This window comes from Leptodactylus fuscus, chromosome 11 (assembly GCF_031893055.1).
Source record: "Leptodactylus fuscus isolate aLepFus1 chromosome 11, aLepFus1.hap2, whole genome shotgun sequence".
In the NCBI taxonomy this organism is placed as follows: Eukaryota; Metazoa; Chordata; class Amphibia; order Anura; family Leptodactylidae; genus Leptodactylus; species Leptodactylus fuscus.
In genome coordinates, this window is record NC_134275.1 from 76137585 (window position 1) to 76152321 (window position 14737).

At 43.4% G+C, this 14737-nt stretch overlaps 1 protein-coding gene across 1 annotated transcript in view; it reads right to left on the minus strand.

The window, feature by feature from the left end:
* Positions 1-2596: 2596 nt before the first annotated feature.
* Positions 2597-14737, minus strand: part of LOC142184881 (butyrophilin subfamily 1 member A1-like) — a 30829-nt gene continuing 18688 nt past the window's right edge. Inside the window, exons 3-8 of the mRNA XM_075260007.1 lie at positions 13954-14229; positions 13529-13645; positions 12568-12600; positions 5952-5972; positions 4271-4297; positions 2597-3538 (exon numbers count right to left, since the gene is read on the minus strand). Coding sequence (XP_075116108.1) covers positions 2958-3538; positions 4271-4297; positions 5952-5972; positions 12568-12600; positions 13529-13645; positions 13954-14229 — 1055 coding nt within the window. The 3' untranslated portion in view covers positions 2597-2957. The remainder of the gene's footprint in view (positions 3539-4270; positions 4298-5951; positions 5973-12567; positions 12601-13528; positions 13646-13953; positions 14230-14737) is intronic.

Here is a 14737-nt window from a genome sequence, read left to right on the forward strand (position 1 = left end):
TTGTGTGAAATGACTTTCTTTGTAATGTATCTTTCTGTCTGTATTTGAACCCTACAAATTGTACAGCGCTGTGGAATATGTTGGCGCTATATAAATAACATTTATTATTATTATATCCATGCTGTAACTTATAGAGAGGTCAGTGATTCCTCCTGACTCATAATAACAAATGTTCTCCCAATCTCTCCATGTGGTCACTTTCAATAATGGAATTAGTGCCTATGAGCCGTAAAAAAATAGTAATGGTTGATATTTAATACACTGTTAGACCCCATGAGGCTTTGTTCTCTTATATCAGCCTGTGCAATTAAAAGACGCAGCATGACCTGACAACAGAGGTAGGAAATGACTTTGTCAGCTGTTGATAAAGCAAAATGTCTTTACTATTGTTAATACTGTATCATATGTGCTAGAATATATCAAAACTGCTATAATACTACTCCTATGTACAAGAATATAACTACTATAATACTACTCCTATGTACAAGAATATAACTACTATAATACTACCTCCTATGTACAAGAATATAACTACTATAATACTACCTCCTATGTACAAGAATATAACTACTATAATACTGCTCCTATGTACAAGAATATAACTACTATAATACTGCTCCTATGTACAAGAATATAACTACTATAATACTGCTCCTATGTACAAGAATATAACTACTATAATATTACTCCTATGTACAAGAATATAACTACTATAATACTACTCCTATGTACAAGAATATAACTACTATAATACTACCTCCTATGTACAAGAATATAACTACTATAATACTGCTCCTATGTACAAGAATATAACTACTATAATACTACTCCTATGTACAAGAATATAACTACTATAATACTACTCCTATGTACAAGAATATAACTACTATAATACTGCTCCTATGTACAAGAATATAACTACTATAATACTGCTCCTATGTACAAGAATATAACTACTATAATACTGCTCCTATGTACAAGAATATAACTACTATAATACTACTCCTATGTACAAGAATATAACTACTATAATACTGCTCCTATGTACAAGAATATAACTACTATAATGCTGCTCCTATGTACAAGAATATAACTACTATAATACTACTCCTATGTACAAGAATATAACTACTATAATACTACTCCTATGTACAAGAATATAACTACTATAATACTGCTCCTATGTACAAGAATATAACTACTATAATACTGCTCCTATGTACAAGAATATAACTACTATAAGGGAGCCTTCACACGACGTAACGGTGCGCGCATTCTGATCATAAAAACACGTTTAGAATGAGTGGCGTTAAAAGCAGTTCGCATTGACTTGAATGGGAGCTGGCATACGCGTGTAATACATTGAAAGCATAGGGAAAAAAGCCTCCCATTGATTTCATTGGGGAGCGCACGTAGGCCGTCATTCAAGTCAGTGGGAGCTCCTTTTTACGCGCTCATTCTGAACATGTTTTTATGATCAGAATGCGCGCAGCGTTACATCATGTGAAGGCTCCTTTAGGGTGAATTCACACTGAGTATACGCCAGCTTATTCTGAACGTAAAACACGTTCAGAATAAGCGGCGTCTAAAGCAGCTCCATTCATTTCTATGGGAGCGGGGATACGAGCGCTCCCCATAGAAATGAATGGGCTGCTTCTTTCACTCCGTGCAGTCCCATTGAAGTGAATGGGGAGTGCCGGCGTATACGGCAAGCTCTGCTCATGCCGGAGCGTACACGCCGGCACTCCCCATTCACTTCAATGGGACTGCACGGAGTGAAAGAAGCAGCCCATTCATTTCTATGGGGAGCGCTCGTATCCCCGCTCCCATAGAAATGAATGGAGCTGCTTTAGACGCCGCTTATTCTGAACGTGTTTTACGTTCAGAATAAGCTAGCGTTTACTCAGTGTGAATGCACCCTTAAGTTGTTTTTTTACTATTCATTGTGATTTTTTTTGGTTTTTTCGTACATCAAGCTTTGCATAATAAGTGAAGGCAAAAGAAAATAGAAGAACCATCTCCCGCTATGTACAGGAACATCTAGAAACCCCCTTCCTAGAGTGAACGTCATGTCTTGTCAAGGTCATTATTATATCAGTGGATTGCGCGGGGCAGATCTGGACCCCCCGAGCTTTCACCCGAAACGGTCCAATTATAATCCGCCTGTAAAGATCAATAACAATCTGAAATGATTGATCAGAAGTGGCCGGTGAAGCCTTCAAGACGACTTGTCAGTCACAGCCGCCGATCGATATCTGCTCTGCAAAAACCAATTCTTTTTCTGCACTCACTTGGAATTTTAATTGCGGAGACTTTTTGGTCCAGTTTTTGCATTTACATTCGTAGAATCCGTCACTTTATTTGTGAATTGTAGAGACAGAAGGTCTATGGAACTGTCCTAGACCGTCAATCTATGTCAAAAAGTTGACTTCTGCTACCTTCAACGTTGTCTTCTGCTCTAGTTTAGTTTTTGGTTAAAGTTACATCCAGAGTTTCAAACCTATAACAGCACAATAACATAATATTATATAATGTCTTGTAGCACGCTATACGTGATGAACTTGGTGGTGGATGCGTATCTCAGCTTGCTGGTGGCTTATGTCATTGCTTTGCTCTATATGTTGACTCAGTGGATAAGAGCACCCAATATCACATGTATCGTCAACTGGGCTTGGGCATAATGTGACTACAATTTCGTTTGGTCTCAGTCTTTTTGGAAATCTTGTAAATATTGGTTGGGCCATATGATATAATGATCTATAAAACCCATCATTGGTGGGATACACAACTAAATCATGGGATTACTAATACTGAACTTGACCACCGTTCTATTTCTTGGCTCAGCTATACCCATAGGTGTAGGCTTGCCTAGAAATATAAGGGACCACAGAGGCTTCTGCCTCCAAAGACGCCTCCACCACTACAGTTGACACCAGCAACGACCTGCATAAAGTTCATCAACTCTCGTTCAATAATAAAAAAGAGATTCCTGGACCGACGTAATAAAATGGATACACAGGCTGAGAAAAGGTCTCTTGCAAGGTAAAAAGGGGCTCATAGGTCTCCACATCATAAAACGAAACCTTTCCATTATCATAGTCTAGAAATGTTCCAACTTTTTGTATTCGTCTGGGTCCCGATAGTCCTTGGCCATTGAGTAAAGCAGGTCCATGTGGCTTTGGCGTGTCAGAACGCAAAATAATAGGCTCTGGAGGTGCAGAAAGGCCAAAGTAGCCATCCACTGTTCCTCTGATAGCCCATATCCCAGCTTCTGGACTCTCTCGTTGCCCTCCTGTCCTCCTCACAGTTTCAAGAGCCACCCCAAGAGACCAGAATTTTCCACTTTGCTCATGGATTTCTGTCTCCCAATAGTGAGTGCCCTTGTGGAAAGATGTCTGACCAAGAACGCAAGGCTCTGTATCAAACCTCTTATCGTTTTCGGAGACGTCTTGAGCCGTTTCACTTGATGAGATGTAGCGACCATCCGGAGAGACGATGAGAGTAGAGTGAGCGGTGAGAGGATCAAACAAAATGGATTCTGAAAGTAAGTTAGAAAAGTTACAAGAATTCTTCTTTGAACAATGTGACCATCTTTTCTCATCATGAAAGAGAAACAGAAGATTTAAATCATAAAAAGACCACATGGTCCATCTCGTGGAGATCTTGGAAGAGATCTTAGAAGAATGTTGTCTCATCCCATCAGCTTTGGCAGAACTGGCCGACCATCTAATGTGCATGAGTGTTCCCCAAATCTCCTGACACCAAATATCAGGGAGAAGATTGAGCAGGCTCAATATTTTGGTCTTTTGATGGACCTTCAGGGTCTAGTACAATGTCAAAACCTAGGAATTCTAGAGCAGCAATTCCCAACCTGGGGGCCTTAGAAGCCCACTGGGGGCCATGACTGAGAGGACCTCTTGTCTTCATGCAACATTCATGGTCTTAGGAGGGTTTTTTTTGTCTTTGGCCTTAGAAGCCCACTGGGGGCCATGACTGAGAGGACCTCTTGTCTTCATGCAACATTCATGGTCTTAGGAGGGTTTTTTTTTGTCTTTGGCTAAAAATTACTTGTTGGGGGACCTCGAGGGAATTTTTTTTTTTCAGATGTGTCCTAGGCTTGAAAAGTCTAGAGGGCTTGGACAACCCCATGACAAAGGGACAAGAGGGACATGACTTATCTATAGTGGTCGCCGTAGGGTGTAAATAAATATGGAAATATGTGGAAAAAAATGTAGCTACAATTTAATGGGCTGGTGACGTCTTCTCCTACCTTTCCTGGTGGATACTCTTCTCCATTCTAAAAATAAAACAAGAAGACAAGGCGCCATTATTCCCGAGCCTGAACCTTCTATACCCGGTGACGACATGACTAATGGTGGAATAATGACACTATACATTTGCATTGTGTAGGATTCTTGAAGCGTTACATGATCGATATATCGACAAGGTCACACTGAAGGTAAACAGTTTGTGGGAATAATTCATGTTCTCGCCGGACGCGGTGACATCATCGGGGAATACACTGAAGCTTGCCATGGAAATTTCTGGACAATTGGATCGGTAATAGAGACGAGCGAGTACTATTCAAAATGGCCGTTTCGAATAGCACGCACCCATAGGAATGAATGGAAGCGGCCGGAACGCAGACTTTGCCGGCGGCTGGCCGCTTAACCCCCTGCGTGTCGGCTACGTCCATTCATTCCTATGGGTGCGTGCTATTCGAAACGGCCATTTTGAATAATACCAGCTCATCTCTAATCGGCAAATGTAGATTGTTGTGTCGCAGAATGTAAACTGCTTATTAGTGAATGTACAACTGGGGGAGAATTGGAGGCGCACTTTTATGTTCGCCCCATTTAGGGCCTTGTTAGGGTTGGGAAAGACAGCCTGTGTGTCGGACATGTTGGACAGGCTAGTTCAGGCCGGTAAATCTGGCAATACGTGGACTGTTTGTTCCAGTCTGAACACTACCCCTAAGGCTAGGCCTACACGGCAACCGTGGACGCAACTCCTATTACATGACCAAAGATCACGCGTCACCCAGTGAATAGAGGAATGGACAACCCTGAGGAGGCCACGACTGCAACTTCTACCCTCAGGAATAATCTAGCAGTACTTGAAGTTGTAGTCACAGGACTCTCAGGATCACAATGTGACTCCATTGGCTTACATTAGTGAAGGAGTTGCAGGACAACACGGTCATGGACTGAGAGTCGTGGCCTAAAGAATATCCTTAGGATAGGTCTTAAGTATCAGATGAGTGGCGGTCCAATACTCACCAACCCATAACACCCCACCAGTCATCTGATCGGGGGAGCCATTGACTATATAGTAGATGGAGCTGGAATCAGAAGGCTCCATCCACTGTGTAGTGTCAGGTAACTGAGCTGCAGTAACCAGGACCGGCCACTACACAGTGGATGGCGCCATCTGCTTCCAGCTCTGTCCTCTGTGCAGTTCAATGCAGCCGATCACTTGGGATAGTGAGTGTCAGATCCCACCAATCTGATATTGATGAACTGGATTCCAATATGAAAGAAATTTCCAATCCCCTTTAATGTTTTGCTCCCTTTATTTCATGATGGACATCCCCTTTAAACTCCTGCACCTGTTCTCTATGGCCCCAGTGCCTCTGAGACAATTAGTCCAAAAGACTTGATTAGAAATCTCTGCCCGTTTTCTGTATACAGCTCATATGCTGGCCTATGTGTCTCCATGGTAACAGACTACAGACGTTGTCAGGAGTTCCTCAACCTCCTTACCATCTAGAAATTAGAAATAATAAGATGGAGGCTGAGGGAGTGAAATAGTTAAGAATCGCCGGCTCTGACTAGTCAGGTCTGTAGTCTGTAGCCAATGAAGCGCATTAGTCTGCATAGGAGCTGCGCGCACAGAACGATACGGGCTAGTCCATTGTAGAGAAGTACATAGTGATATATTGGGACACTTACCGATCTCCCATCTCAGCCGCTCTGAAAATATAAGACAAGACACCCAGGTCAGAATACAAGTATGAGACAGCAAGTAACGGCATCGCAACTGTCCCCAAAGGGTTCGTAATTGGGGATCCCCCATATCATGTCCATCTCTGACACCCCTTATATACTCTATATAGTATATACACATGTCCTAATGGCAAGCAATATATCTGCCGCATAGAAGTATACCTAGTATAAGTATATATAGCTGCCAGCCGTATACCACATATACAGCTACAGGCCGTATACCTCATATATAGCTGCCGGCCGCATACCTCATATATAGCTACAGGCCGTATACCTCATATATAGCTACAGGCCATATACCTCATATATAGCTACAGGCCGTATACCTCATATATAGCTACAGGCCATATACCTCATATATAACTTCCGGCCGTATACCTCATATATAGCTACAGGCCGTATACCTCATATATAGCTGCCGGCCGCATACCTCATATATAGCTACAGGCCGTATACCTCATATATAGCTACAGGCCGTATACCTCATATATAGCTTCCGGCCGTATACCTCATATATAGCTGCCAGCCATATACCTCATATATAGCTACAGGCCGTATACCTCATATATAGCTACAGGCCGTATACCTCATATATAGCTGCCGGCCGTATACCTCATATATAGCTTCCAGCCGTATACCTCATATATAGCTACAGGCCGTATACCTCATATATAGCTACAGGCCGTATACCTCATATATAGCTTCTGGCCGTATACCTCATATATAGCTGCCGGCCGTATACCTCATATATAGCTGCCGGCCGTATACCTCATATATAGCTACAGGCCGTATACCTCATATACAGCTACAGGCCGTATACCTCATATATAGCTACAGGCCATATACCTCATATATAGCTGCCGGCCGTATACCTCATATATAGCTTCTGGCCGTATACCTCATATATAGCTACAGGCCGTATACCTCATATATAGCTACAGGCCGTATACCTCATATATAGCTTCCAGCCGTATACCTCATATATAGCTGTCAGCCGTATACCTCATATATAGCTTCTGACCGTATACCTCATATATAGCTACAGGCCGTATACCTCATATATAGCTTCTGGCCGTATACCTCATATATAGCTTCCGGCCGTATACCTCATATATAGCTTCCAGCCGTATGCCACATATATAGCTACAGGTCGTATACCTCATATATAGCTGCCAGCCGTATACCTCATATATAGCTTCCGGCCGTATACCTCATATATAGCTGCCAGCCGTATACCACATATATAGCTACAGGCCGTATACCTCATATATAGCTTCCGGCCGTATACCTCATATATAGCTTCCAGCCGTATACCTCATATATAGCTGCCGGCCGTATACCTCATATATAGCTTCCGGCCGTATACCTCATATATAGCTTCCGGCCGTATACCTCATATATAGCTGCCAGCCGTATATCTCATATATAGCTTCCAGCCGTATACCTCATATATAGCTGCCAGCCGTATATCTCATATATAGCTTCCGGCCGTATACCTCATATATAGCTTCCGGCCGTATACTACATATACAGCTACAGGCCGTATACCTAATATATAGCTTCCGGCCGTATACCTCATATATAGCTTCCGGCCGTATACCTCATATATAGCTTCTGGCCGTATACCTCATATATAGCTACAGGCCGTATACCTCATATACAGCTGCCGGCCGTATACCTCATATACAGCTTCCGGCCGTATACCTCATATATAGCTTCCGGCCGTATACCTCATATATAGCTTCTGGCCGTATACCTCATATATAGCTTCCGGCCGTGTACCTCATATAAAGCTTCCGGCCATATACTACATATACAGCTACAGGCCGTATACCTCATATATAGCTTCCGGCCGTATACTACATATACAGCTACAGGCCGTATACCTCATATATAGCTTCCGGCCATATACCTCATATATAGCTGCCAGCCGTATATCTCATATATAGCTTCCGGCCGTATACCTCATATATAGCTTCTGGCCGTATACTACATATACAGCTACAGGCCGTATACCTCATATATAGCTTCCGGCCATATACCTCATATATAGCTGCCAGCCGTATACCTCATATATAGCTTCTGGCCGTATACTACATATACAGCTACAGGCCGTATACCTCATATATAGCTTCCGGCCGTATACCTCATATAAAGCTTCCGGCCGTATACCTCATATATAGCTACAGGCCGTATACCTCATATATAGCTACAGGCCCTATACCTCATATATAGCTTCTGGCAGCCAGAAACAGGTGCAGGGTTCAACTTTGCTGAGCCTTCAACCCCAATCAGATAAATAGAGCTGAGCTGTGATACCGCAGAGGGCTTAGATACATGCGCTGTATACGAGCCGAGCACCTGCAGAGACTGTGAGGAGTGGAAGGACTTGAAGTTACATAACCTCTTATTGCACATAGAATAATACTGAATAACCGGAGGATTCCTGTCACCGCCATTGTATGATGTCTAGTATTACAGGAACAGTCCTAATAGGTGATGTGTGAATAATGTCTTATGTACAAGTGCCGTAACATGATGACAAAATGCGAGACTCGAGAAAATCTGCTCCAAGATGTAGAGAAGTAGACGGTTAGTGGCATCTACCAAGTGCAGCGACATCCTGCAGGTGCTCAGGGGTAACCGCAACGTCATAGAGAGGAAAGACACGCAACGGCACATCAGTACTATATGTGTAATACCATGAAGGATCAGGTGTAGAGAGACTATCACAACATGAAAGCCCTATATATATATATAAGGAAGCCACAGCATAAATACATTATGTTAATACTGTACTATACTCCAGAGCTGCGCTCACTATTCTGCTGGTGCAGTCACTGTGTACATACATTACATTACTTATCCTGTATTATACTCCAGAGCTGAGCTCAGTATTCTGCTGGTACAGTCACTGTGTACATACATTACATTACTTATCCTGTATTATACTCCAGAGCTGCGCTCACTATTCTGCTGGTGCAGTCACTGTGTACATACATTACATTACTTATCCTGTATTATACTCCAGAGCTGCGCTCACTATTCTGCTGGTACAGTCACTGTGTACATACATTACATTACTTATCCTGTATTATACTCCAGAGCTGCGCTCACTATTCTGCTGGGGCAGTCACTGTGTACATACATTACATTACTTATCCTGTATTATACTCCAGAGCTGCGCTCACTATTCTGCTGGTGCAGTCACTGTGTACATACATTACATTACTTATCCTGGATTATACTCCAGAGCTGCGCTCACTATTCTGCTGGTGCAGTCACTGTGTACATACATTACATTACTTATCCTGTATTATACTCCAGAGCTGCGCTCACTATTCTGCTGGTGCAGTCACTGTGTACATACATTACATTACTTATCCTGTATTATACTCCAGAGCTGCGCTCACTATTCTGCTGGTACAGTCACTGTGTACATACATTACATTACTTATCCTGTATTATACTCCAGAGCTGCACTCACTATTCTGCTGGTACAGTCACTGTGTACATACATTACATTACTTATCCTGTATTATACCCCAGAGCTGCGCTCACTATTCTGCTGGTACAGTCACTGTGTACATACATTACATTACTTATCCTGGATTATACTCCAGAGCTGCGCTCACTATTCTGCTGGTGCAGTCACTGTGTACATACATTACATTACTTATCCTGTATTATACTCCAGAGCTGCGCTCACTATTCTGCTGGTGCAGTCACTGTGTACATACATTACATTACTTATCCTGTATTATACTCCAGAGCTGCGCTCACTATTCTGCTGGTACAGTCACTGTGTACATACATTACATTACTTATCCTGTATTATACTCCAGAGCTGCGATCACTATTCTGCTGGTACAGTCACTGTGTACATACATTACATTACTTATCCTGAATTATACTCCAGAGCTGCGCTCACTATTCTGCTGGTGCAGTCACTGTGTACATACATTACATTACTTATCCTGTATTATACTCCAGAGCTGCGCTCACTATTCTGCTGGTGCAGTCACTGTGTATATACATTACATTACTTATCCTGTATTATATTTCAGAGCTGCGCTCCCTATTGTGTATGTATCTGCAGAATGGTGAGTGCAGCTCTTCCTTTGTACTAATGAAGCTGTGTGCGGTTTGTTGCGGCCCCCTCGCTGCAGATATTGAGCAGAATGCGTTACGTCACCCTATATCTCCTTTCCATGTACTAACACGGTTATAGCCACATCAGATGATCCCAGCCCTGGCTCGCACGCTGCTCTGTACACTGCTCTGTACGCTGCTCTGTACGCTGCTCTGTACACTGCTCTGTACGCTGCTCTGCACGCTGCTCTGTACGCTGCTCTGTACACTGCTCTGTACGCTGCTCTGTACACTGATCTGCACGCTGCTCTGTACACTGCTCTGCACGCTGCTCTGTACACTGCTGTGTGTGTTGTTGTTCTTGCAGAGCGTTGTTTTCGTCTCATCGGATTACGTTGCAGGACTCTGTAGGTGCAGTTGGCAGACCCGGCCCAACAATTAGGTCACACCCAAAGTCGGCTAAAAATATCCACAATTCATTTTGCTGGGGTGTACGGTTTATATCTCATGTGAATTAGGGCAGAGACAGAGGGAGCGCTCAGTGGTCTGAGGAGGGTAAAGGAGAAAGTGATGAATCCAAAAACATCAGTGAAGGCAAATGGACGACCCGTCAGAAGATCTCTGGAGTGGGATCTACTACAAGTGGTGGAGGAAGCTTCGCATTAGTATGGAAGGGACCAGCAGGGAGACTACGGAACGTTCTGCCCATCAGAGTAACAGCGGCAAAGCTTTCCATAAGTGACAGTATAGAGCGTGTGTTTATGGCGCAGGTCCCATTACCACCTATGGAGGTTTTTTGCAGGTTGTGGTGGGTTTATTTCAGCCGAAGTATTTCAGACTAAATAGCACACGTGACAGATTTGCTGCCGCCGCCGCCTTACACGGGGATTTATTCCATTTATTATTAATTGAACTTTACGTAAGTGTTAATTTAACAATAAGAGAAATTATTGACATCTTATTGTGTAACCGGACACAAGGGACAGCGCGACCCTGAGATAAGAAACACCTACTCCAAGTACAAAAGCTCAAAAATAACCCAAAAACTCCATCGCTAAAGCAGTGTTGGGGAAGACGTCCATAAGGTCCTACTGGAAAAAATGGGCAGTAAGACATGCCAATCCTTCAAGTAGCCCTGACCCACCAAGACACTGACATGGCCGGGAATATCAGACAACATTTGGCACTGACTCCAATATTGGCTGGATACACCCCGACAATCTAATGTCTATAGGGACTGACAGCACCCTACATAATACTTATGTCAATCTGGGTGTCAGAGCTGACGGCTATCGGTCAATCCCATGGCTATAGCCAACTGTAGAGATGATGGTCTGATGATCTCGAGGTTTCCTCTCCACCGGTCCTGATTTGATCACCACACCAGGTCATGGAACCACTGGTGGAAGGGGCAGTGTGAGGCCAGTTTTTCTAGCTTGGCATTAAATGCCGCTATACACATATGAGAAACAATTTCAGAGGGGCTGGTCACCTCTTGGGTGTATGAGGGCCACTTGACTCTTCTCCAACAGAAGATGTCCTTGCAATGAAGGATTGGGACCAATCCTTTGTTTCATGAGACATAAGCCACCCCCATGGTGGCAGCAGCTTACTCCATTATAACAGCAGTTTGTCAAAGGAGCATCTGCCCGTCAGTCACTGAAGCTATATGGGCACCATTAGTTTATTCCTACTTAAGCAACACAACAAGGACATATATACCATGCTCAATCCAAGAGTCACTATCATATCTGTTCAAGACAATCTCCTCTAAGCAAGAAGTGCTCAACACGTGGATTACCACAAGACCAAGAATCCAGATTGATAAGAGATTAAGATGCAGCCATCTCCTGAGTCAGTATATTGAGATAAGTCACAAGGGAACCATGAGAGCTTCAGAAGACCGCAACTCTGCCAGTCCTACCCAACATAAATCTGTAGGTCCTAAACTACATAAATGTAAGGGTTCTATACATCATAGATCTGCAGGTCCTACGTACCAGAAATCTGAAGGACTTACACACCATACATGTGTAGATCCTACATAAAATAAATCTCTAGGTTCTACACAACAGGCTGCAGGTCCTAAACCGCATCAATCTGAGGGTCCTACACATTACAAACATGCAGGTCCTACACACTATAAATGTGCAGGTCCTACACAACGTAAACATGCAGGTCCTACACACTATAAATCTGCAGGTTCTACACAACGTAAACATGCAGGTCCTACACAACATAAACATGCAGGTCCTACACACTATAAATCTGCAGGTCCTACACAACGTAAACATGCAGGTCCTACACACTATAAATCTGCAGGTCCTACACAACGTAAACATGCAGGTCCTACACACTATAAATCTGCAGGTCCTACACACTATAAATCTGCAGGTCCTACACATCATAAGATCAGACACAATTCACTCACTTCATAACACACAGACATAAAGCTGCACAGAACACTTACCGATACAACGATCTTTCTCCTTGAGCCGCGTCTCTGTAATTACAAGACCAGACAATTCAGACTTTAGATGTTGGATGTTCTAGAAGAGTCGAATAATTGTCTTATATCCACGTCACACTTTTTGTCATTTTTACACAGGAGCTGTAGGAAGCCTGATGGCCTTGGTCACATTGGCTGGAGCTACGTAGAATAAGGCTATGGCCCTCATGTTATGTTACTAGTCTCATGGTCACATGTAGGAGAACACATTGAGTTCTAGGGCAAGGTGGCAAAATGGGCAGTTGCCCAGAGGCCACATTTTTTAGGGACTCTACTATGACTGGAATTTTAGAACCAATTTGAAAGGGGTATGGAAATACATTGGCACAATTGTCTGGGAAATATTTGGCGGTGATTTTACGTGGGCACTATATGGTAATATTGTCTATACACTATATGGAGGTATTATTTAGGCACTGGAGGTCGGTATTATTTGGGCTTGGAATAGCTGTATTCTATATACTGTTTATTGTATAAATACCATGTTTATGAGTGGAACTGCCTACTTACTATAATGGGTGTGTGTATTGGGTCGGGGTCCTACTTTGCTTGTTCTCCAGGATCTAATTCTTTACAGACTCCCCCTCACCTAGGACTGCAGATAAATGAAGAACTTGCTGAAAAATAAGGTGTTATCCTCTGACGTTATTTGCTATTCCTGGTGCTGTAGGTGAAAGTTATTTGCCTGGGGGCGCTGTTGAGATGGTGTCCATAGAAAGAATATACTGCCTGCAGTGGTTAAAAGTGGTACTGCACCTGGTTGGGTGGAATTTAAATAAAGTTTACTGGACAAACTCCCAGCAACAATCCGAATCCTGCCGATTTCCCCTTGTGATATACAATGTTTGGGTCATACCACCTGGCCATGAGGGGGCGTCACAACTAGACAAGTACTGACATTTCTCTTGTGCGTCTGTATTACCGTTCTTCTTATGTTTTGAGCAGATAAACCAAGCCAAGAAAGTGGAAGCAGCGATAGTGACTATCAGGAATATCCAGAAGACGATCGCCCAGGGCGAGGTGCGAGGAAATATGTCATCTGCGTGATAGATACGAAAAATTATAATAATAGATAAATATGAAATTGTATCTAGGTACCCGGGGCGTGGGAGCGGCACTGAGCAGCCATTGTTAGCAGACACGCCCTGTATAGAGACCCCCGCAGTGCCTCCAGTACCCCAGAATGTCCCCTGTCCCCACATTCATGTTCCCCTTACATAAATTCTGTTCCCTCATATTAATAGTCCACCCTGATGTCCCCGATGCCCTTCTTACATTACTGTCCCCCCCCCCTCCCCGTGTTCCTTGACGCTTCCTGTAATGTCTTCTCCCCAATATCTTACTAACCTGAGACTGTCACATATAAGCCGGTCTCTTTCATTGTCACAGGGTGTCTCAGTCCGCAGTAGACCTGTCCCTCTGAAGAGCTGCTCAGAAGGATCTGACTCTTCACACGGATCAGTTCAGTCTTGTCCGTGTTGATCTCTGGATCAGCTTCTTCTAGTTCACCATTTTCCTTCTTCCAGAACATTGTGGGTTTAGGAAACCAACCATCAGATGAACAGGAGACAACCACAGCGCTGTCCTGAAGAGCAACAGCTACGAGCGGTGGAGATCCTGACGCTAGAGGAATGGACCATTAGTATTGTCACTTCGTGCTCGGACAGATTTTCTATAATATTACACTTACTATTCATAGATGAGAAGGCAGCGGTGGCGACAACTGACAACCACTCAGTAATCTACAGGAAATGGAAGCTGACACTCAACAACACTTATTGTTTAAGTAGTCTCCCTATGACTAGTTCACTACTGCACATATAACAGCTTACACACTGACCCACTACACCTGGCTACATCTACCAGTCTACACACTGACCCACTACACCCAGCTACATCTACCAGTCTACACACTGACCCACTACACCCAGCTACATCTACCAGTCTACACACTGATCCACTACACCCAGCTACATCTACCAGTCTATACACTGATCCACTACACCCAGCTACATCTACCAGTCTATACACTGATCCACTACACCCAGCTACATCTACCAGTCTACACACTGACCCACTACACCCAGCTACATCTACCAGTCTATACACTGATCCACTACACCCAGCTACA